Raw genomic sequence first — 26,615 nt, 5'->3', positions numbered from 1 at the left:
ACTAAAAATAAATCTAAAATATACTTTTTAATGTAAATGAATTATCAAGAACATCAAATAACTTGTTTCAAAACAAGTTCTAATCTTTAAGTATCCATATGAAAATGAATTTTAATAACTTTTCCTTACGAAATTTCCACGATTTATATTTTTCAATGTCAACCTCTACTTTTACTTGAAAATTTTCCATAGGTCTTTCATACGATAACAAACAAATTCTAACATTGGCGACACCAGATTTTTTTGTAATCACACGCTCCTTTAAATAACTGTGTCGACTCAATTATTCACGTGGCAGGTTGAGTTGGAACCTCCACAGCCCCCCAACCGCCAAGCCACCCACCCCCACAATACCCCATCAAAAAGGGGGTGCAAGTCACACCAAACTTATTACGCGGAAGCGTCATGGGAACAATAAAGCGATCTCAATGTAAACAGTCATTCGCATGCAAATACGGCTAACGACAGTCGCGCCCGAAAACGACACTCACAGCCCCACCACTTTCTCCTACCCTTCTATGATTAATTCACCTTTTTAATTGCTCGATCGTTGATGGTAATGCCTTCGATAGAAACGTGTGTGCTGGATTGTTGCCGGGTTTTAAAGGACGATTCGTGAGAGGGTCGCATCGGGAAACGCCCAAATGATTTGTGGGGTAGTTTCTGTCCTCGGCCCACCTGAATAATGGCCCGCTAGATAAACAGTTAACTCCAAACCCCCCCAGCAGGTCGTTTTAACATTTTATTAATTACTATATTTAATTAATTACGTAGAGGTTCCGGCAGTACGTACATTGCCTCCGATACGATCGGTGGTAGTCGTTAAGTACGAAACTTATTAGCGGACAGAGACTCGGTGACTAATTACGACAAGGGTCGTAAAAAAAATGATAATAATTTTCCAGAGGAATTATTATTGCACGTATGAAATGTATACGAGTCGTAAATTATTTTTCTACATATTTTTGTTTGCACGTGTTGTTGTATACATACATATGTACGTAATATAATATTTTACGGGAAGAGTGACGTTTTAACACAATTTTCCGTAAAATTTTAAATAAATATTTTTTTTTGCTATTTTATAACTGAAATTGTATCAATATATGTATGTATATGCATCTGTATACACATACATATACTAAACAGTATATTTAATGATGTTTTTTCATAGTTATCGCTGAGAGTGTCCCGACGGCACCTACATGTACATACATATGTACATAAGATCGTTAACGCTGCAGCAAAATGTACATACATACTCGTACATACCTATAGATCCTTTAGTACCGTTGATAGTCCACTCGAATATGAACCACCTCGTCTAGAAGAAAATATGAAAACAAGGTGGTACAAAATTCATCGAAGTGGCTTGTGGATTATTCAGTGTCACCAGATCAATTCCTTCTTGAGCGAATAGCCGGTGAATAAATTATCTTATAATACCATTTGAGCACGCGCAACCTGTTCGAAGTCATTACATAGTACCTAAATATCAACCATTGTTTCTGATTCATCCGGAAGCTAGAGAACACAGTGAATGCCTGTTATTATCTGTAAATCCTCCTGTCTTTGCCTGGCTATATACATACATAAACAGATATCCCTGGCTAGATTTTCCACTCTGAACCAATGTCCCGTAGAAGTTTTGTCGAAAGTCGTTTTGAAATTCTTGGAAAATCAAATAAGAAATCAGCATTTGGAGATAAATGACCTCTCCCTTATTCGTTTACGTTTTATAATAATAAAATAAAAATCTGAAGGTCAATTAATTTTAATTTAAGGAAAAATATTCAAAAAATAATGTATCAAAGTGACCCATAATATTTTTATCATAATAGGTTATCAAATATTCACGGGTTGTACATTTTTTTATTATTTCAAGATAAATCAAGTTATTTTCATACACACACACATTTAAACCGCAAACACGATAAACACGGTAAATGTGTTTTTATACATTTGTCATTTATTCGTATCAGATTTATATGTATATGTAAAACTAGAATGAGAACAAGTCAGTCTACAAACAACTCTTTAATAAATAGCGCGTCTCGAAATATCAATAAAAATCATGTCGACTTGGTTGAATTCAATTCAATTGCTAGTTGTTCTATTTATTTTGTGCTCAGGTTAAATATATTTATATGTAATATAATTTCTAATACCGATAACTTTTTTAAATCAAAATTGGACTTATTTTATTCTAAAATTAAATGTGTTTCAAGTATTATTTATTTTAAATTTTTTTCAGAATCCAGTAATTATTTTTTTATTATTTTATTTTATTTCATACCAGGAAGGCATTACAGGTAAACCCCAATGCGCCTTCCTGGCCAAATTACAAACAATACAGCATTTTTTATTATATACATAAGTCGCTAAATTACGAGACACTGACAAACTCGACAATTAACGAGACATCTATGAATTGTACATACATTTTTATTGTAATATTTACATTAATCATACTCAAATAGTGGTGACATAGTAGGTAGGAAGGATTTTTAGCCAATTTTTAATCGGGAATCGTTTCAACAATGAAATCAGAGAAAATTGGCAAACTCTGATAGGAAACGATCAACCAGGAGTCACAAATCCTGGTCTGACCAGCAGCATTACAGATATACTCAGAAAAATTCTTTTTCAATCGAGGTCAGCTCAAGGGATCGAACTCGGCGCCTCTCAGTGTTAAGCAGAAGCTTAACGACCGAGCCACGCTGCTGGCTAATGCGAAAGCTGCACGAAATACAAGGTTTACCAAATTTTAATTTCAAATTTCTATAGTTATGTACATCATATGTGCAAATATGTATGCATATAAAATAAAACTTCAAATATTCATACTTATGTATTTGTAAAGATTGGTTGAAGACAATAATTTGAATCAAGCATGTTCATTCAATATTTCAGAATACCGAAAAAGTGCACGCTTCCGGAATACCCGGAAAATGGTAGTTATCTAGTCAACGACGAGGTGAAATTACCAGGTTCTAAAGTAAGTGCGTTTACAGTTTTGATCTATTCGTGCAATGAACATTATAAGTCGAATGGAACAGACAATACTTATTGCAAAGCAGATGGCACATGGAAAGACGCAGTACAGTGTATCAGTTAGTATTTGCAAAAATGATGTTACACCAATGAAATTTTGGAATTCATCATTGGGATTTTATTTTACAGAGACGTGTAAGCCATTGAATTCATTGACAGTCGACTTACAGTGCACTTCCAAGGGTTTATTGATCGATTGCAACGAACCAATGCCTAGTGGCACAAAAGTAGCCGTATCTTGTAAGCAACATCACGTCAATTCAATCTACAATAATGTGGAATTAAATTGCGATCAGGGCTCATGGGACCACACATTACCTAGTTGCGAATCAGGTGATATAAATATTTGGATATTTTGCTAAGAATTGATTTAGAATGAATCTTGAGATAGACGTTCACAAGTTGAATATTTGACATGACTTTTAGATTGTGGATTGGAAGTTCCAGAAGGAACAGGACTAATATTAGGTGGAAGAAAGGAAATGCGAAAACACTCCCCTTGGAATGTAGGCATTTTCCACAAAAATTACAACAATCAGTTTGAAATGATTTGCGGCGGAAATATAATAAGCAGAAAATTCATCATAAGCAGTATAATACATATTAAAAATATACATATTTATATTCTTCGTTCAAGGTGACATTTCTTAATCAGAGTTTTCTTGGGGTTTTATCTTTGTGTGCCCAAAGATGTGTGGATCTCTTTAAGAAGCATGTTAAAGTCGCCATTAATTTTAAAAATCTATTTAAAATTACATCAATTTTAAAAATAAAATAAATATATATATTTTTTGCAAGATATTAAAATATAATATTATACATACATATATACGTCGTCTTGTCAATAATTATTTTCAATTTTAGCTGCTGTTTGCTTTTCTAATAGTAATGCAATTAGAGACGATGTGAATAAATATGCCATAGCAGCCGGAAAGTATTATAGGGATTGGAATAACACAAACGATGAAATTAACGAACAAAAAACCAAGGTTAATAATTCTGACGAAAAAATGTATACTGTTTGCATCCCTGGCGTGGAAATTATTTAATTTTTTTTTGAAGGTTGAAAAAATATACATTCCTGACAATTACTTGGGTATTTCCCTGAATTCGCAGTATGATATCTCAGTGGTGGCGGTGGAAAAACCATTTGATTTCTCAAATTTTGTGCTTCCTGTTTGCTTCCAAAATATGTATAAACATACATAAATTCATTTTACTCTGATATAATAAACTTATACGTTTTAAAAAATATATATCGAATAGGTAGTTGGTTGGGGCATAACCAGAGTGGGAGATTTGTCATCAAATTCGAACACATTAAAGAGAGCAGATATATCAGTTATAACTTATGATCAATGCAGAGAAAGTTTCAAAAACCAACCTGAATTTTTAAAATACGTCACCCCTCATATAATCTGCGCCGGTGCACCTGCCAACGGTTAGTTCTTTTGTTAGCATTGTATTTGATTCACGTTTGATCCGCTTTTAGTCTACTTTCTTCATAAATTCTAAAATTGCATAGGTACAACTGTATGCAATGGAGACAGTGGAGCTGGCTTAGTCTTCCCAAGTTCCGAAAGGGGTCAAAAACGTTGGTATTTGACGGGTTTGGTCAGCGTGGGAAGTTTGGATGACACTAGAATGACTTGTGCTAACAACAGCTACACTATATTTACTAATATCTACAAGAACGCTGATTTTATCCATTCTGTATTAAAGCGATATTGATTCAATTCAAAATTGTCAAAAATTTCAATTGAATAAACGAAGTTCTTAATAATCTTTAATTGTTCTTTTTTTATTTTCACTGACACTCACCTAGTTTTGGAAGTATCTAATATTTTAGCATCATGACATACACTCTTTTTAAACGCGTACATTTAAAATGTGATTATGACTTATGAATATATTATATTATATATTGGGTACATTGCTGGAGAATTTGTGTAAGGAAGAAAATACGTCCCTTTTATTAGTGTGAATCGTGACATACATTTTTTTATGATTCTTACTATTGTTTCAACAAAAATAAACTAAATCATGAGATTATATACGGTAAAATATGTTATATTAGTCTGCATAAATTCGTATATAATATAATATTAATGAATGTTAATGAACAAATAAACCCAATGGCTTACATACGCCAGGAAAATCATTATTATTATTGGATCTAATTGTACATATCTAAAATCATCTGAAAATTTTCTTGTATCACAATTAATTCTAAATCAATAAGATATAAATGGTTATGGGTTGAATTTTTAAGACTAAACAGTGGGTCCGGTCATGTTTCCAGTGACGATCATAGGTGAGAGTGTCCCTACGGCACTTATAAGATCATTTACGCCACAGCAAAAAGTGAATCCTTTAGAAAAGTTAGCCCATTCGGCTCTGGACCAGTTTGTCTCAAGGCAAATATTTTTACAGAACATCTCCCCAACGTTAATCGAAGTGACATGTGGATTATTCAGTGTCACTAGTGCAATCCCTTCTTTAGTAGCCGGTGAATAAATTATCTTCCAATACCATTTGGGCACACGCAACTTGTTCGGAGTCATTAAATAAATATCAACCATTGTTCCGGATTCATTTGGAAGCTGGAGAACAGAGTGAGTGCCTGTTATTATCTGTAAATCCTCTTGTCTTTGGGCGGCTACATCCCTGGCTAGATTTTCCACCCTGAGCCAATTTCCAGCGTTAACGACTTGCCATTCTGGAGCAGCATTGACTAAAAAGTACGTTGCGAAACTCCAGGATCCGAACAAAAAATCAGCATCTGGAGCCAAATGTCCTCTCGCTAAGTAAGAAGCGTCTGTTATATATTTTTCAGCTTGTTTCAGTCCTAAAAGTATTGTAAAGGATTTCAACTCTTCAGTTTGCTTATACATATTAGCTGTAGTTGTGCCGTTAGTTAATCCTAGAGTACGAAAAGATGGTCGATCGGATTCAATTTCTGCTCCTAAAAATAATCAAATATAATAATATTAAAGAAATCAATATAGTTCATTAATTTCGAATTTGTTATACCATTTATTGCCTTTCCATAAATGGTATTTATGGCGTAGAATGAAGCTTCGTTAACTTTGTCGTAGCATACGTCGATAAGATATGCTGTTCCTTTAGAAGTTTTGAATCTGTATATATGTATGTAAAATATATGCTGAATTATACGTTACGAACTAATTATTCTATTAAATTTATTTATTTACGTACCCAATTTTAAATATTTCTCCTCGTCCTCCAGCACAGCTTACTTTAGAATATTCAAGATCACTTGAAGTGGTGTTAGAACATTCCAATGCATTTAATTTATACATTTTATTAGAAAATAATAGTTCATTGTTTGTTGTGCAAGTTGCTGTCAATTCCTGTAAACCTGGATAAATACATGCATATGTTATATTAAAAAAAAATACTGCATTATATTTTAAATGGATATAAATTATTTAATTTCGCATATAATACACCTGTTCCGTTTATAGTGTTAGATTTTCCAGGACATGCCAAAACCACGTTTTCATTGATAGCCAAAGATAATCCCGAAGCATTATTAGGTATTAAAAAATTTGCGTTGCTGGAGCTTTTCAAATATATTGGGTCTTTAACTGGAAGATCTGTGTTTAAATTCCAAAGGCATCCTTGAGCTGGAAATAATGTTAAGAATATAAAAAATAAGTTTTTGTTAATGTTTTTTATTCAATTTGATGACTGTATTATGTAACACGAAAACACTTGTGCTCGTGAAAATTCATAAAGAATATTTGAATAGGTGTTCAATCTTGAATGTGCATTAGAATACACATTCATGATTGTTATTCTTATAATTTTTGTCAAAAAAAACCCGTAACTTTAATTAAGCACGTTTTATTTAAATAATTATGAAATAATATCATATCTAAAATTAAATAGTACATTAAAATTGATACATAAATTTTGGGAACAAAATAAAACTTTCACTACATAATAAGTATTTTCTAGTACAACTCTCAATATTTTTTTACCTGATATTCCACATGTTTTCCAAATTAAAACAGCCAATAAAACCAAAACCGTTTTAGAGTCCATCGCTGAGCTAGATATCTACGATACTGAAACAAATTGTCGACGTTGTTAATTCTTATATCACCTCAAGGCTTAGTCATGGCTGCTGTTGTTTATACATAAATCAGTATAAATTATGCAAATAAACTGCATAAATATTTGCAAAAAAAACTCATCTGCTATATATATGCTAATTTTTCCACCATCAGAAAGTTATCAAACATTGAGAAAATCTGAAAAATACTTGCAAAACAATTTAAAAGATTAGTTCATGACTTTTTGCTTTATGTTTTATATGTATACCACTTAATATAATTATCATTCTTTATATCATTGGACTTTCGGACAGGTAACCTTTGTACAGCTTATGCAGAGAGAACGACAAGATATTTTTTGTATGCAAGACGTGAATTCTTAGATCTTCATCTTCCTTTACAAAATTTTAAATAACCACATCAACTCTGCACCCCTTTTAGGCAAAATTCTTCTTAAAATTCCTCGGTCTTCCTCCTCACGTGCAAAAGATACTTTCTATATCCCCTCTTTTCATACGAACTACGCGAAAAATACCTTTTTCAGACGGTCCTGTTTACATTATAATAAAGTATTGAATGACCTTGATATATTTTTCGATACATTGGTTATTTTCAGGGAAAGATTAAGTGATTTGTTGTTGCATTAGTTATTAAGTATATAGTTTAACTTCGACTGCCAATTATGTATTTATGTTTTTTGTTTCGAAAAGCAACGTAGTTTAATTAGTTATTAAGTATATAGTTTTAATTTCGACTGCCATTTATGTTTTGTGCGACTATATTAATAAGATTGTAAAAATTTATGGTAATTTAGGTCTGTTTGTTTATTAAATAATTGTATATGACATTTCTTACCTAAAAAAATAAATAACACAACGAAATCTCTGAAAATTTTTATAAAAAAATAATATTTCATACAATTGAAAGTAATTTTTTTTGATTGAATATTGAAATTAATCAAACATTAATTTAAGAAGTTTTAATATATGTACCTACATACATAGTGACTTATTGAAAAGAAATCTGTTTTGATTGACTTAATTTTAAAATATGTAAATCTGTATAAATATTGTTTAAAGTCTAGTTTATTCATAATTCTTTATTCATTTTCATAATTTATTCATATTCATATTCATAGTTTATTCATTATTCATAATTCTGCAATAAAATTAATAACAAAATATGATTTATGTATTATTAGGTTTAGAATCCAATTGCTATTGTTCTGATAAATTACTGTAAATAAAGAAAATTAATGTGATTTCGACCTTATATTTTTATTTCAATATTTTTATTTCAATATTTTTATTACATTATTTTTTACATCAATTTTTATAGTAATATTAGTAAGTAAATAAAAAATATTTTGATAAATTAATTTAAATAATTGTATTTTAAATAAAAAAAATATAAGTATGTATATATGTATGTATGTACATACGATTCTTTGCATGTATATTTATTTCTAAAACATTTTCTTACATACTATTATCGTTTTAAAAAATAATCAACAAGTATGTATTTTATTTTTATTTTCGATGTATTTGTTAACCAAGTTAATTCAATAAATAAATAAATAAATAATTGATAAAATGAACAAATTAATCTTTCTTATTTTCGATTTTTATGTTTTTTGGTTTCCTGGGTATTTTATCGGTAATTCCATTTCCCAGCAAGTTAGAAGTAATGTTCATTTTCGGGAGAAAAGTGATAGTTTTTATCAAATCATTGACATTACAGCAATACGTATAGCCTTTATCGAATTTGGTCCAGTCAGGTCTTTCCCAATGAGTTCCGACACATATATTTTTGCACAACAATTCAGATTTAGTAACATTAGTTACGTGTGGATTGTTCAACGTAATCATAGCGATTCCTTGAGAAGTACTTGGAGAATATATTACTTTCCAAAACCATTTAGGAACTTTCAACTTCATTTCATCCAGCAGATACAAATCGGTGGGTGTTTTCTGTGAACTCTGCATATTGAGGACCCCATGAGTTCCAGTATATATAGTCAAATCTTCCTGTTTCTTATTTGCTAGATCTCTTGCTAATTTTTCAACTTTGGCCCAGTTTCCACCGTTTACTGTCTGCCACTCAGGTGCAACGTTCACTAAATAAAACGATGAAAATCTCCAAGTTCTAAAAATGAAATCTCCACCTGGAGCCAAATGTCCTCTACTCAAGAAAGATTTTTTATTGATATACTTTTCGGCTTGTGTTGATCCCAAAAGTGTGGTGAATCTTTTCGTTTGTTCATTTCGTTTGTATTGGTTCGATACGACCCTTCCGTTAGTTAGACCATTCACTTTAAAATTTGGCCTTTTCTTTTGACTTTGAGCTCCTAAAAATCAAAAATATTAAAATTTAATATAGATAAATATATATTTCATTTTAAAATACCTATAATAGCTTTTCCATAAAGGGTATGATTCGAATAAAAAGTGGTTTCGTTTAATTTATTATAACACACTTCAATGAGCGGTACTAATCCTTTCGATGATGTAAATCTATAATGAATAAATATTAATATTATATTATAATAAACTCAATCAATAATCTTATATTATATAATGTATAATGTAATATAGTATTGTATACCCAATTTTTAATATTTCTCCATTTCCATCAGCACAATTGATCCCTGTGGGTTTTAAATCGCTATAACTAGGATTCTTACATGAGAGGGCTTTCAAAGTATAATTCGCTCCATTATATAATAGCTTGTTATTGTCGATGCAAGTTGCTGTTATTTCCTGCAATCCTATAAGAATTAAACTTATAAATGAATGTATTTAATTAACATAGAAACATATAATAAAAAAAAACACTACCATTTCCGGACAACGTATTAGATTTTCCTGGACATAGCAAAATCATGCTTTCATTCAATGCTAATTTGAGGCCTGTTGAATTTGGTATTAATAATTCAGGATCTGCTCCATCTTTTAAATAAATTGGATCGTTGGCCGGCAGATCTCTGTTCAAATTCCAGACGCATTCTTGACCTTAAATTCAAATATACAATTGATGGCGCGGTTGGATTGAAATTGAATTACGGTCTGGACATTTTTCAAAAAAAAAGTGGACCCTTTTAATACAAAAATTTAGAAAACAAATCATTTTATATCAATTTTGACCTTGGACTATATTTTTGAAGTGACAATTAAACGGATTTCTTAAAAACATCGACTTATTTGATCAGTCCAACGCGCATATAAATAGTTTTTCACATCAGATAGTAATTGATTTGTATTTAAAAATTTACCTGAATTAATGTGGAAATTTAAAACAAACACTATAAAATATATGACTTGACTACTTGAAAACACCATGACGACTGTGTTAGATCAAATTAATATAACAGGCATGCGTGTAAACTTTATTTTAAATACACATTCAGTATCAACTGTGTCAATATGGATTGTATTTTCCCCTGCGATCTATTCACAGTATTTTTGTGATGAAACTTTCAATACGAACAATTTAGTAAAATTACCATTCACAAAGTATAAATATGTACGTAGATAAAAAAAATATAGGTTTATTTAAAAAAAATGTATATTTATTTCTTAATTACTTTTTATCACTTATAATTAGCTTAGAAATATAACAATTAACAATAACAATACTATTAGATTCTCTGTACTCTGATATTTGCATTGACAACGACAAACACGAACACTTATCTCCATATTCAAAGAATATACTTTATGCAAATACAAAATTTCATTGAAAACTCTTATACGAATGATTTATATATAAGCATGTTATAATAGTTTCTTTTGTCGTTGTTAATGCCCCATTAGAGTAGGCATAAGAATGGAAGTCATGTATGTGCAGATTTAATTATAACTATTTAATTCAACTAAATAATTCTTTATTTTTGTATTTATGTATGTATACTTCGCATTTTACCCGTAGTATGAATTTTCGAATATGAATGAATGATGAATCGTTTAATTAGGAGATCACATTTGATCGAAAGTCGTGATTTTTTTAGCTATAAATATAGAAATCACAATTATTTACACGGCGAATTAAAATTATAAATGATAATTCATTTTCAATCGCACGTATTGTTTTTCTTTTTTTTTCGAATATCAATTTCGCATGTAACATTTTCAAAAAAAAATTAATTTAAAAAAACAAAATTAACTAAGCGCCAAAAGCGGATCGACTAAATCTTTCGCTTCACTTTTCTTGACCACAGATTTTTTATATTTTTTCAAATGCTTTTTATCATCAAGCAGCGCCAGCTTGGTTTTGCTTTTCGAAACTTTAGTTTTCTTTTCCGGTCGAGCTGTCGTCGGTAAAGCAGTGTGCTGCTCCTCGTCGATTTGCGCCAATCGTTCAATGATGTTTTTGGGACTGGCCGAGAGATGGCTCTCATCACTAACTTCCGGTAATTTTTGCGATTGAACATCGCTCAAAGTTGCATTCTTATTCGCATAAACAACAACGAAATGAGAATACGCAGAATTAGACGGTGCATTTATGTCGGCAAAATCTCTGAAATTGGAGAACTGCTCTTGGTTATAGTTGGGTCTAGGATTGGAGTTGCCGAAATAGAAAGCGGGCCGTCCGTGACCGTTGTTATTGAAATAGGAATTATCGATATTGTCTGAATATTGGGATTCAGTATCTGAACTGTCGCTGAAGAAAGTTCCACCTCGAATGACCCCAAAGTTTCCAGAACCCAAAATACCGTTGACTTCTGCGGAAGGCGCTGCTATGGCTTTGGCATAATCGTTGCTTCTGAATCCGTTGTATGATGGGGCCTGGTAGTTGAGCAGTTGTTTGAGAGGACTTTGCGGTCTCTGGCTGTAGGCTCCTTCTTGGTTGAAGCTCGTAATGGGTCGCGAGTGTCCTAATGGTTGTCTCGCTTGGAAAAGGTTGGCAAATGTCGGGAAAAATGTTTGACTTCCTCCTTGGAGTTCTATGGAATGATCTTCTCCGCTTGCACTGATGGGTAAAGCCGCATGCCTATATGAGCTTTCCGGTTCTAGGAACATTCCACTATCGTCGTAATCTGCGGAAGCTTCAGCCACTGCATCTTCGTTAGAATGGTGCTTTGTCGAAACTTCATCTGAAAAATTAAATGGATTAAATATTTTGACACAAAATATACATACCTACATATGCACATAGATTACTCTAGTTTAATTAAACAAAATCGCTGACATACACATAATTAGAGATCGGCATTTAAAATATGCTTTTCAAATAGTTATAAACCACTTCATTGATATTCAAAGCAAGAGAGCAAAAAAAGAATAGTTTTTGTAAGAAATTGACAATAGTGAACACCATTGTTTGTGCGAAAAGCATACATTGAACGCCAATCTTTGCATATAATAAAGTAGAACATTTCACTGGTTATAGCTCTTGTCTATTGTTAGAACTTACACGCATTAACCCTGTTCCATCAAAATTTTCTTACTACCTATAAACTCATTATTTTTACTATTTTACACTAAAGAGAGAGCAATGTCAATCAACTGAGATATTTTGATATATTTGCTTAGAAATATATCGATATAAATTATAAGAAATATGTATATTGCTATAAATTAAGGAAGAGGATATTACTGAAATCAAATTGCACGATTTTTTTTTTTAATTTCTCGAAACGTTTTTGATCAACCTGTTGTCTAGAAAATGACTAGTATGAAAATGAGAGAAATTTGTGTGGGAATACCAGAAAATCACCATCATATTCCAATAAACAAAGCAGTGAACTCAATGAGTAATGCAACCGTTATTGTTCTCAATATATAGTAAAGTCATCAAAATTTTTCCGTTAGAGGTTGCGAGAAAGTCTAAGGGTTGGTGAAATATTCTCATATATTTGCAGGCTTATGTGGAAATCAATCCGTCCAATTTCATATGCTTGGACTAATATTGTGACATTAATCTAACTTTACGCCGAATCGGTTCATCAAATATTATACATAGGATGGTATGGATTTCAGCATGATCTAAGGACGATGTTCGGTTTATTGGAAGCACTCGAGGTCAAATATTTACATAGCTGTAATATTTCATCAATAAATTACAACTTCGTAAACCTACTTACTACAGACAAATTGAAAAAATTGAACAAACAGGTTTGAGAAGTCAGCCGCGTATCGAGTACGTGTAGAAACTATGAAAACATTGCGAATAGGTGAAAAAGTTACGCGCATGCAAATACATACATATAAATATATATGTATATAAATACGGCAGCTTCCTGTTTTATTCATCGGGTTAATAGCCGGTTACTTGCATTACGAAATAACTTCCGATTTCATTAAGCATCCGCAGCCAATGTTGCGGATTGCCTAGCCAGCTGCTTTCTCGCCGTCTTAATGATCTCATTCGAGAGAGAGACGGGTTAAAAAAAAGTGTACCACACAATGACGGCGTTCTGCCTTAGCGAAAAGTGCCTATAATGAACCGCAAACGAAATCAAATACGTGCCGATTTGGTATTGAACATTATTTGGCAACTAAAGATTATTGTACCGTGCAGCAATCGGTATTGTAATTAGTCTAAATTATAGTCTCGTTGCTTATATAAAACTTATTTCATTCAAAATCAACAGAATATGTATGCGATGTTTCATTCATATCTAATTTGGTTAAGTTAGTAGAGCGTTTGTTTATATTTTGTTATCGATTCGGTGAGGATCTGCCTATCATACGTTTGTATCAAAGATATGTTTGAGATTAAAAGTCTTTCATACTGGTCAAAAAGCGTATCATTTTTGAAAATAAAATTTTGTATTACATATTAAAGTAATGTACATGAATCCATTCAAATTTAATATATATATATATATATATATATATATATATATATATATATATATATATATATATATATATATATATATATATATATATATATATATATATATATATAATAACATGTAGTTCATTTACGATCGAGGTATGTTCATCTCAAAATATAATCGATAAGAAAATGAGATGGGCCCCTCACATTGAGGCAGCGAAATGCAAGGCGATACATGCTATATCCTCAATATACCCAATATTTAATCACCATAGTTCTTTATCAATTCAAAATAAAATAAAATTATATCGTGCGCTCGGGTGACCGTCACCGCACCGAATGTTAAAAAGTCGAAAATGTTCGTTTACCATGCATACATATGAAAAACGGTTAGTATATATATATATATATATATATATATATATATATATATATATATATATATATATATATATATATCAGTGGCGTGCGGTAAAACTTTCTCTCCCTCCGTCGTACATCCTCACTTAATTTGCGCCAGCAGGATACAACAGGAACAAGAGGAACAGGCTTTTCCTCCCGTATCCTGTGCGCGCATAATTTCACCGCATGCCACTAATATATATATATATATATATATATATATATATATATATATATATATATATATATATATATATATATATATATATATATATATATATATTGTTACGTACGCCGTGGATTGAGCGAATTGTACTTAGACCAACGGATATCTGTTATCGGTTAACTAAATGCATGCACTTACTTCCAAAGATTATATCTGGACTCTAAGTGCATTTAGGCTAAACAATGACCGTTATTAGTTAGTTCTCAGAATCGATACGGGAAGACCCAATGTCTTGGAAATACATATCCGAATACGTGACTATACAACAGGTAAACAGATTAGGCGTCCTGAGAGATCTACCCTTTATAAGGCGGTACGTAGGCGATATTATTCATTCTGGACGGAGCAGTGACAGTGTGTGTAACTCCTGAATCATCAATAAATGCTGTGAAACGACTGTTGGCCTTTTTACTTGGATCCTCCACCCACCCCTACGCAACAATATATATATCATCATCATCATCATTTACAGCCATTCGCCATCCACTGCTGGATGAAGGCCTCTCCAACACGCTTCCACTCGTCTCTGTTTTGCGCAACACTCATCCATCTCATTCCGCACATTTTCCTAATTTCGTTCACCCATCTTCCTTGCGGTCTTCCTTTTACTCTTTTGCCTTCTCTCGGGTACCATTCAAGCACTTCTTTTGTCCACCTTTCGTCCATCCTCCTAGCTACGTGACCCGCCCATTGCCATTTCAGTCTCTTCACTCTATCCACTATGTCCACTACCCTTGTCATATTTCTCACCCACGTGTTCCGCTTTCTGTCTTTCCTCGTTATGCCAAGCATACAGCGTTCCATACTTCTTTGAGTGCATTGGATTTTATTTAGCATCTTGGCGTTCAGTGTCCAAGTTTCACATCCATACGTCATCACTGGCAAAACGCATTGATCAAAGATCCTTTTCTTCAGGCAGAGGGGCATTTTTGATTTAAAAATAGCATTCATCCGTCCAAATGCACTCCATCCTAATTTCATACGTATCTTAATCTCTTCATTTTTACTACCAGACATGTCAATTATTTGACCTAAATATAAATAATTATTTACTACTTCTACTGGTTTATCATCTAAGGGGATGCTATCAGGCATGCAATAACTATTGAACATTAGTTTAGTCTTATCTACGTTAATTTTTAATCCTACTTTTCTACTCTCCCTGTCCAGCTGTGTTAGTCTGATAAGTAGGTCAGCTGAATCACGAGCTACTAAAACTATATCGTCTGCGAACCGAAGGTGACTCAAAAAGCGACCATTGATGCTTACTCCGGCTGTATCCCAATCCAAGTTCCTGAAAACTCCCTCAAGCACCGCATTGAATAACTTGGGCGAGATTGTATCTCCTTGTCTTACTCCTTTTCCTATGCTAAATCTATCTGTACCTGAGAAAATTTTAACCGAATCTGTGGCATTCTTATATATTGCAGCTAACAGTCCCACATAGGGTTCCGGCACTCCCTGTGTTTGTAGAGCGTTAAGTACTGCATTATGACTAACTGTATCGAAGGCTTTCTCATAATCGACGAAACCTAGGCACAATGGCCGTTGATATTCGTTGGCGCGCTCGATTAGTTCGCCAACTACTTGGAGGTGGTCCATTGTGCTGAAATTTGCCCTAAACCCTGCCTGCTCTATAGGTTGGTTCTCGTCGAGGATATTCTTCAGCCTTTCTGTAATAACCTTCGTGAAGAGCTTGTAGACCGCTGAAAGTAAACTAATGGGTCGGTAGTTCTTGATATCGCTTTTGTCTCCTTTTTTGTATATTAAAATGATAGTTGCGTTATTCCATCCTTCTGGTATAGCTTGGTTCTGGATGCATTTGCTGAAAAACCTAGCTAAGATATTAATTAGGGGGGGGGCCGCCACATTTTAGTAAGTCAATGGGAATATTATCTTCTCCTGGGGTTTTACCGTTTTTTGCAGTTTTTAGCGCGGCCTCTACTTCGCTAGGCAATACTGCAGGAACCCTTTGGCCGTGTGTCGATTCCGGAGCGGGAAATTGACCGTTGTTGTTCTCGTAAAGTTTTGCATAGAACGTATAAACTCTGTCTATGATCTCTTCTCTATTCCTAATTATTACTCCGCTCTCTGATCTGATTGCGATCATTTGGTTTTTGCCTAAGAAAAGATCTTGTTTGCACTTTTTCAGACTACGGTTATTCTTAATGGTATTTTCTATTAGCTTGCTGTTAAAATCCCTGACATCCCTGACTATTCTCTTCTTAATTTCCTTATTTACTAGATTGTATTCTTGCTTATTATTATCCCTATCTAACTTCCTTTTATGCTTAATTAGATTTTTGGTTTCCTCTGAAATTTTACTTAGCTTAATCTGTTTCCTAATATATATATGTATATATATATATATATATATATATATATATATATATATATATATATATATATATATATATATGTATATATATATATATATATATATATGTATATATATATGTATATATATATATATATATATATATATATATATATATATATATATGTATATATATATATATATATGTATATATATATATATATATATATCATCATCATCATCATTTACAGCCATTCGCCATCCACTGCTGGATGAAGGCCTCTCCAACACGCTTCCACTCGTCTCTGTTTTGCGCAACACTCATCCATCTCATTCCGCACATTTTCCTAATTTCGTTCACCCATCTTCCTTGCGGTCTTCCTTTTACTCTTTTGCCTTCTCTCGGGTACCATTCAAGCACTTCTTTTGTCCACCTTTCGTCCATCCTCCTAGCTACGTGACCCGCCCATTGCCATTTCAATCTCTTCACTCTATCCACTATGTCCACTACCCTTGTCATATTTCTCACCCACGTGTTCCGCTTCCTGTCTTTCCTCGTTATGCCAAGCATACAGCGTTCCATACTTCTTTGAGTGCATTGGATTTTATTTTGCATCTTGGCGTTCAGTGTCCAAGTTTCACATCCATACGTCATCACTGGCAAAACGCATTGATCAAAGATCCTTTTCTTCAGGCAGAGTGGCATTTTTGATTTAAAAACAGCATTCATCCGTCCAAATGCACTCCACCCCAATTTCATACGTCTCTTTATCTCTTCATTTTTACTACCAGACATGTCAATTATTTGACCTAAATATAAATAATTATTTACTACTTCTACTGGTTTATCATCTAAGGGGATGCTATCAGGCATGCAATAACTATTGAACATTAGTTTAGTCTTATCTACGTTAATTTTTAATCCTACTTTTCTACTTTCCCTGTCCAGCTGTGTTAGTCTGATAAGTAGGTCAGCTGAATCACGAGCTACTAAAACTATATCGTCTGCGAACCGAAGGTGACTCAAAAAGCGACCATTGATGCTTACTCCGGCTGTATCCCAATCCAATTTCCTGAAAACTCCCTCAAGCACCGCATTGAATAACTTGGGCGAGATTGTATCTCCTTGTCTTACTCCTTTTCCTATGCTAAATCTATCTGTACCTGAAAAAATTTTAACTGAAGCTGTGGCATTCTTATATATTGTAGCTAACAGTCCCACATAGGGTTCCGGCACTCCCTGTGTTTTTAGAGCGTTAAGTACTGCATTATGACTAACTGTATCGAAGGCTTTCTCATAATCGACGAAACCTAGGCACAGTGGCCGTTGATATTCGTTGGCGCGCTCGATTAGTTCGCCAACTACTTGGAGGTGGTCCATTGTGCTGAAATTTGCCCTAAACCCTGCCTGCTCTATAGGTTGGTTCTCGTCGAGGATATTCTTCAGCCTTTCTGTAATAACCTTCGTGAAGAGCTTGTAGACCGCTGAAAGTAGACTAATGGGTCGGTAGTTCTTGATATCGCTTTTGTCGCCTTTTTTGTGTATTAAAATGATAGTTGCGTTATTCCATCCTTCTGGTATAGCTTGGTTCTGGATGCATTTGCTGAAAAGCCTAGCTAAGATATTAATTAGGGGGGGGCCGCCACATTTTAGTAAGTCGATGGGAATATTATCTTCCCCTGGGGTTTTACCATTCTTTGCAGTTTTTAGCGCGGCCTCTACTTCGCTAGGCAATACTGCAGGAACCCTTTGGCCGTGTGTCGATTCCAGAGTGGGGAATTGGCCGTTGTCGTTCTCGTATAGTTTTGCATAGAACGTGTAAACTCTGTCTATGATTTCTTCTCTATTCCTAATTATTACTCCGCTCTCTGATCTGATTGCGATCATTTGGTTTTTGCCTAAGAAAAGATCCTGTTTGCACTTTTTCAGGCTACGGTTATTCTTAATGGTATTTTCTATTAGCTTGCTGTTAAAATCCCTGACATCCCTGACTATTCTCTTCTTAATTTCCTTATTTACTAGATTGTATTCTTGCTTATTATTATCCCTATCTAAATTCCTTTTATGCTTAATTAGGTTTTTTGTTTCCGCTGAAATTTTGCTTAATTTAATCTGTTTCCTGAAACCACCTAATTTCTTACCTGTTGAGGTTAGAACCGAACTAATTACAGTGTTCAATTCCTCGATGTCTGCTTCTGGGTTTAATTTCCCGTATCGATTTCCAAGTTCGAGTTCGAATTCCTTTTTCCTAGACCTTAGTTGAGCGAAATCTGGAGAGTTACTGCATCCTTTTATTAATTTCCTACGTTCGCAATTTATATTAATGGCCATCTTGGCACGGACTAATCTGTGATCGCTGCCTATATCTACTTTACTTAAAACACTAACGTCTTTAACGGAGTGCAGGGCATTTGTTAGGATGAAATCGATCTCGTTTCTGTCTCCTTTAGGACTCTCCCAAGTCCACTTATTGTTGGTGTTTTTCCTGAAAAATGAATTAGTGATGAAGAGCCTGTTGTGTTCTGCGAATTCTATGAGGCGATCGCCTCTGTCGTTTCTTTGGCCGGTACCAAAATTGCCTACTGCTCTTTCTGTGTTTGCCTTTTGTCCTATTTTTGCGTTAAAGTCGCCCATGATTATTTTAAAGTGGTGGCGGCTATTATCGTATGCGCCCTGTAGTTTTTCGTAGAAGTCTTCTATTTCCTCGTCTGGGTGGCTAGATGTGGGGGCGTACACTTGGAAGATTTGACAAGTGTACCTGCTCGAGATTCTTAATACTACATAGCATATACGTTCCGATATGTCGTTTATTTCTATAATATTTCTTTCTATTCTCTTATTGATAAGAAACCCTACTCCTCCTATTCTACCATTTGGTAGCCCTCTCCAGTAGAGACAGTTACCACTTTTTAGGATTATTTGGTTTTCCTGTTTTCGTCTTACTTCGCTAAGTCCTACTAAATCCCATTTGATACTTTCTAGTTCATTCTCTAATGCAAGCACACTTCCTTCACTCGATAACGTTCTTACATTGTACGTGGCTAAATACAGGTTTCTATTAGCTAAGCTATCATCCATCGTCACTCTTACCTTGTTGGAGGTTTGGATATTATTTTTCTCGCATTTATCCAAGATGTGTTGAGAAAAAGGCGGTACTTGAGAGAGATTTCCATTCAAGGAGTGAGTTCTTACCGCCATAAACTCTTCTCTGTGGTCAGCTTTGACATATAGTCATCCTAGGTATCACTTGGATCACTTATGAGTTATTACATGCCATTTAACAGGGTTACTTTGTAAGTGAAAGTAGTTAGTTATGATAATAATAGATTAGCAATTGTTATACTACTTTTTTACAGATCTTTATCGTGAGACGCCTCTTTGGAGACAACGGATTTATATATGTGAGTGCGGTTTGCAATTTAATATTTTAATAATAACTTTAGTAAAGTATATAAAATTACACGAATTACTTTAATATAATTTAAATATGAAAAAGAACTGATAGACAGTTGGGAAACACCGTTTCTGTTTGCTATTATTCTATTAAGTAAAGTTCGTTAAAGATTTTTGGCTGGAAGCAATTATGTGGAAGATTTATTGCTTCTGTGGGACCGACTTGGCTGGCGAAGGACCCTTTTTTTGTATTCAGGTAGGGAGATGTATCTCGTTTGACACCGATTTGACACAAAAATTAGCACAAAATTTTTCGAAATAACTGATATAAAACCGCTTTTTACGACCGATTTGCTGTTTATTTTTACACTTAAATTATACTAGGATGCAATTAGTAAAATAAGTGATTAGATGGTTAAGTTAAATTTCGTGCAATAGCCGGGTTTAAGCGAGTAATAGCGGGAGGAACGCAGAAGCACGTCCTCCTCACATGACACGAAAGACCGAACTCCATATATATATATATATATATATATATATATATATATATATATATATATATATATATATATATATATATATATATATATATATATATATATATATATATATATATATATATATATATATATATATATATATACTAACCAATACTAACCTTTCCAAGCTACAAATAAATCAAAATAAATCCTAAAAAATAACTAACCTGAAAAAACTGCATGCCATAAATAATATTCCGTTAGTCACAGACATTACTAACAAACTAACCAGTAGATTCTACGACAGAATCACTAATAACCATACTAACACACTTGTGAAGAGTCTCGGTGATTACAACAAAACGTCTATACCCTTCAGGTATAAACACAGATTACTTAAACATAATCTATTTTTTGAGCTATTTTTCCCTATTATGCTGTACATTAACAGAATAATATAATACTATAATTACTATAAAAAAAAATGTAAAACAGACATTGATCAGATCAGTAGTTATTAAAATAGGTGTAAGATGCATTGTGAACATAATTTAGTAAGAATAAAAAACATTTAAAAATCAAAAATCAAAAATTTTGTGACTGTCGTTTTAAATGTAGGACATTTCCTTTTAAATGTAGGTAATCGTTTGTATTTATTATCTACTTTTTTTGCAAGCTTAATGGATGTTTTTATTCTAATTAAAAATAAAATATGCATACGTTAATTAATTAATTGAAACCTACTTGTTTTAAATGCGATATAAAAAATGAAGAAAATAATAACAGTGATTATAAAATTATTCAATTTCCATAGTATAATATTGTTAAATAATAGTAAATAGTAATAATAAATCCATACTTTGAATTTTAAATATTTATTTAAATTTGTGCAGTCAAATGTTTACTTTTATTATTACCTACAGTAGATTTGAGTATTATGATTTATTTTCCGAAAATGTATAATTTTACCTATAACTGTACTTTTGAACAAAATTCTTAATATTCGGAGAACACAAAAAAAAAACTATCATTAATAGCACCGTACTCAATTATTGGTCGAAAATTTGTCTTCGTAAGTTGCATATATAAATACACGATGAGTATGCAAAAAAAGCTAGCTAAGTTTGGGCAATAATTACTTACATAATATTATATATTAGGAATTACATACATATAAATTTGTACTTCCGTAATATACCCAAATAAAAATGGGTCCATAAAATTACCAATAAAAAGAAAAAATCTTTCGCATTAAATAAACAAGATAAACTCGCGTTGATTGAAGTGTATTTTTTCAAGAAACCGGTCGCTAAAATTTATTGAATTAAAAATTCCAAGTAAAAGGTAAGTATTATTCGTTTTCAACAAGCCATTAAGCCGGCGAAAGTCTTTCAATTTTAATGTGAACACATTAAATACGAATTTGAGCACATTTTGTTGTTTATTATTACTTTCAGTTCACTAAATCGCTATGTATTATATTTCTAGAAGCTGTTTACATTGTCATGATCGTAAAATAATATGTGATCATAAAAGTAATATACAGCATCTATGGTATATAATAATGTACATATGTATATATAATATACGTACATATTATATGTACATAAGTGTAAATATGTAATATAACGACTCATATTATATTATATATATAGATACATATGTACATATATAAGTATTATATTAATTGTATTCAATTAATTTTAAATATTATCAGATGAATATTAAATTGAATAGGAAGTTTTAATTACCATTAAAACGTGTAAAATACAATTCACATGTGATTTATATCTACAAGGTGAAGGCGAGTTATGGATTACCATTCAAGTTCGAGTACGTGCGAACAAAAAAATGGTACTATTGCGTAGGAATTTGCTTGTTTTGACAATGCATTACTAAAATTGAGCTTTTCCTCGGCAAATTATTGCCAAAGCTAGCTACAGATTCGTCTAACTTAAAGATGGAAACGTTGATAAGAAATCGATATCAAAGTGACAGGAAATCGTATAAAATCGAAAGTTGCTCCACTAGCGAAACTGGTATAATCTATAATATAATATGTGAGTCGATAGATAGAATACTCACATTTCTCTCGGATGACCGTATCTTATTTCTATGTATGTTCATTGATATTGAGGATGCAATCGAGTCGAGAAGATGTTTGATATCTTCATCCCAACCATCAAACATAATTTATAAAATATAACTATATAGATTTTCGAACGTGCATATGAATTATACGGAATTATTTAATCAAACACGTGCTTCATTCAAATGCAGATTTCAATTAAAAATTTTGCTATAAAATTATGAATATCAAATTAATTCAGTTATCGTATTAAAATTATATAAATATGGCTTTGAATTTAATTAAAAAATATATACCAAATCAAATGAAATTTAGTATTAACACGACGCTTAAAGTTTATCAGCGTCAATTTAGAATGATTTGCGAGCCTGGATTTTTGATGTTTCTTTTTTTATTGATAATGTCTGTGAAAATATTATTTTGAAAAATTAAAATTTAAATTGAAAGAGCTGTATTTTGATTTTTTGATTTTACGGAGTAGGAAATGTGAAATTTTTAATGCAAAATAGGTAGATACAAAGGCTCTTGATTAATGGAATTGTGTTGAATTGTAACCGAGAAGGCCTTAGCCCATTTTTTCACGAGCTAATTCAAAGTCGACACATCATTATGAGATTATTAACGTATAGCTAATTGCTAATTTAAAATGGCGAAAACGGATTCTTAAGGATAGAAGAAGCCTTGGTTTCGAATCAACGGCGCGTGCTGCCGGTACGACACTGTTCGAAAGGCAAAAACACCAAATTTAACAACAATAATTACCAACGGCCATTGTTTCACTCACCAGCGTGCCGACTTATCTCTAAATTGAGAAAAAACCCAGTTTTTACGCGAAAAATACGTATATAATAATATAAAAGACCATTGTATAATAGGTGATCCATTGTCTTAAGAGGATTCTCAGCCAAAACGGCTCGTCGTTATATAAGCGAATAACAATAATCATCCGATGCAATGTAGTACAAATTCGACGTGACCATTACGACATGATGATTTTGCGTCGATGTGCACGTATTTTGTGTAACAAAACTGCGACACTGACACCGTGCGAATTGATTGATGTAACTGATGTGTCCGAAAAATCACTCGAATCAGCAAGGTGAACGTTACGATTATTCATCGCATTTTTTCGACATTATTAAGTACTTCTTTGTCGTAATGAAATAATATCGCACAACCTTCGCGTCACTATCAAGGAGACGTGCGTGAAATCAGCTCGGAGTGTGTGTAATCTTCTTTTTGCTCAATTTTTTGGTTAGAAGATAAACTTTCAGATAAGTACTCGTAGGGTACGTTTCTTAAGACACGTACTTGACACGTTTACCCGCCAAATAATCGAATTGTTGGTGATTGTGAGACGTTTCGGAATATTAAAGATGAAGAGTTCGTATGATAGGCGTGTTATAATAATAACATATAATCGAGGAAAGGCTCTGCTATGTTTAACTGGGAACTTTACGAAAAAAATTATAAATAATGACAAGACCAAATTCAGTCGGATTCTAAACAAGATTTTTTACGGGTGTGTAAAAAAACATATAAAGAAATCAGGTAACTTTTATGCGAAAGATTCTAACACTGCAATTCTCAACCCATGGCCTGCGGGCTTCATAATTCCATTCGTTGGTAAAAATGCAATACAACCCTTCCTATTTATCAAACACAAAGATTTTAAATTCGCATATATGTAGGTACCTGTATGGTAAACTAATTATTGCGCAAATTATCGTTGACAATCGTTGCCACAAAAATTGCGAATACGGAATATCTGGCACTCGAGTTCTCATTAGTACAATATTTCGCGATTGATGGAATTTTTGGGTGCCAGACGTTTCGTGATCGAGATTTTAGTAACATGTGTGAGATCGCTTTTTGCAGAACAATCACCGAACCATGTATATACATATAATATACATATTCAGGTGCAAAAAATGACGATATTTTTTAATTTGAAAATTTTGTTTTAAAAAGTAGACAAATTTATTAATAAAAAACTTATGTCTGATGATTTATCTTTTTAATTCAAATGCGATTATGTATATGTATGTACATATGTATATTGTCAAAATATATTGGATAAAACAATTTTAACCTCAAATTCAGTATTAAATTTTGTTAGATATCGCACTACGTTATATTTTTACTGTATCTATGTAAGTAGTAACCTAGTAACAATAGATGACGTTTTCTGATTGTGCGAAAGTTCAAACTCGAGATTTTGACTGATTCGAACTCGGAGACGATTACTGACCAAGTTTCGAGGTTTTTTATGTTTCTCTCAGAAACCTTTCAATGTATTGAATTGAAATTTCCTATTTATAAGCTAAAGTTTAGCACCAAATTATGTGTAAATTTGGTGGTTATGATAAAACACCATCAACAGGAAGTGGCGGTTTACTCTTGTTCCATTTTTCTTCCACTATTTTTTTCGAACCTTTAAATATGTGTGCTCTTCACGACAAAATTAGAGTATAATCATTGTATCAATGTGATGAAAATAAAAAAAAATATTTCAATAAATAAATTTAATAAACCGGAAGTGAGATTGTTAAAAATGTTGTGACTACATGATTTTTTAAACACCACTGAACGTATCAAAAACGCTAAGAATTTATATTTATATTCTTTATTTACTAACTTAGAGTTGACAACGTTCTGGCTAGAGTTTGTAAATCAGAAGTAGAATTTTTTTTATCGTATTTCATTATATTATTTTGTCCTTTTAAATTGTTTATATCTTCTTCATAATATTTATGTATAGTGATGTTAAGTAATAAAAAAAATTTAAACAAAATCCAATCACCGGAAGTATAGCTTTGGGGGACAAATGGGGGTAAATGGCCAAACTGCTAGAAACCGTTTCAACAACGAAATCAGATAAATTTGCAAACTCTGCTAGGAAACGATCGACCTGGAGTTACATAAATATGTATGTACATACATCCAAAGTCAGGCCAGCAACATTGGACCAAATCTCGAACCCGTGCCCCTCAGTTGTTAATATTGTAATAAAATTGATTATAAGTGATGGGGTCCCCTTCATGAAAACTTATTTGCAGACCTAAAATTCTCATGTTTAATTAATAAGTCGAAAATCAAAACAAGGTTTGATATCACTATTCCAATGTATCAAAAAACATGAATGTGCACTTTGAATTGGTCGAATAATGACACAAAAAAACACAATTTTATTTAAAACGATGACAAAATTCAATATGAACGCATCAACAACGATTATTTATTTAAAAGCTTTAAATCAACAATGAATTTTTTCCGCATGTTTTTCCAAAAGTTGTTGATATAAGTGAAATAAAAAATTACAACATAATTATCACATTCAACTCGTAGTAGTAGTAGTAGTAGTATTTCAATAAATTTTGTATTATAAATCTAGGAATTTATTATTGTAATCTTTCGACATCGGATTGTTGTATGTACATCATGTACATATATGTACATATGTAGGTATACGAAGACAATAACTGCATTACAGTTGAACTTTACCGTATTCGCACCCATAAATGTCACTGAAAATAATTCTATACACGATCTCTCGTTTCGCAATGTTTTATTTAGGGCAGAAGATACGCTGCTATTGAAAATTTATCGAATTAATAGACTTTCGTGGTGAGATAACGGCGATAAATTAAAATGAAAAAGTGAAAGAAAACAACGATAATAAATTACCTTAGATAGATGTGAACCAGATAATTTAATTGTAGTGTCAAATTTAATCATATGGTATGTACATCGCAACAATTTGTAGGTTTCGCTAGTAACGAGTTCCCA

At 32.5% G+C, this 26,615-nt stretch overlaps 4 protein-coding genes across 4 annotated transcripts in view; 1 reads left to right on the top strand and 3 right to left on the bottom strand.

The window, feature by feature from the left end:
* The first annotated feature begins 2,016 nt into the window (after positions 1–2,016).
* Positions 2,017–4,785, top strand: LOC143917653 (chymotrypsin-like elastase family member 2A). Its single transcript, XM_077439236.1, has 7 exons — positions 2,017–2,132; positions 2,875–3,113; positions 3,184–3,387; positions 3,481–3,645; positions 3,919–4,043; positions 4,321–4,495; positions 4,580–4,785. The coding sequence occupies exons 2-7, from the start codon at positions 2,894–2,896 to the stop codon at positions 4,783–4,785; spliced, it is 1,095 nt and encodes a 364-aa protein (XP_077295362.1). The 5' UTR covers positions 2,017–2,132; positions 2,875–2,893.
* On the bottom strand, positions 3,848–7,196 carry LOC143918081 (salivary endonuclease-like). Its single transcript, XM_077439777.1, has 5 exons — positions 7,062–7,196; positions 6,528–6,704; positions 6,274–6,436; positions 6,088–6,194; positions 3,848–6,019 (listed from the first exon to the last, which is right to left on the bottom strand). The coding sequence occupies exons 1-5, from the start codon at positions 7,123–7,125 to the stop codon at positions 5,328–5,330; spliced, it is 1,203 nt and encodes a 400-aa protein (XP_077295903.1). The 5' UTR covers positions 7,126–7,196; the 3' UTR covers positions 3,848–5,327.
* An 824-nt stretch (positions 7,197–8,020) lies between these two features.
* LOC143918080 (salivary endonuclease-like) lies at positions 8,021–10,560 on the bottom strand. Its single transcript, XM_077439776.1, has 5 exons — positions 10,408–10,560; positions 9,974–10,147; positions 9,741–9,903; positions 9,543–9,649; positions 8,021–9,483 (listed from the first exon to the last, which is right to left on the bottom strand). The coding sequence occupies exons 1-5, from the start codon at positions 10,472–10,474 to the stop codon at positions 8,738–8,740; spliced, it is 1,257 nt and encodes a 418-aa protein (XP_077295902.1). The 5' UTR covers positions 10,475–10,560; the 3' UTR covers positions 8,021–8,737.
* A 129-nt stretch (positions 10,561–10,689) lies between these two features.
* LOC143918083 (uncharacterized) overlaps positions 10,690–26,615 on the bottom strand; it is a 36,410-nt gene continuing 20,484 nt past the window's right edge. Inside the window, exon 2 of the mRNA XM_077439780.1 lies at positions 10,690–12,228. Coding sequence (XP_077295906.1) covers positions 11,294–12,228 — 935 coding nt within the window. The 3' untranslated portion in view covers positions 10,690–11,293. The remainder of the gene's footprint in view (positions 12,229–26,615) is intronic.

Source organism: Arctopsyche grandis, chromosome 10, assembly GCF_051622035.1.
Source record: "Arctopsyche grandis isolate Sample6627 chromosome 10, ASM5162203v2, whole genome shotgun sequence".
In the NCBI taxonomy this organism is placed as follows: Eukaryota; Metazoa; Arthropoda; class Insecta; order Trichoptera; family Hydropsychidae; genus Arctopsyche; species Arctopsyche grandis.
Note: the sequence above shows the minus strand (reverse complement) of the source record. Positions and strands in the feature narration are given on the sequence as shown.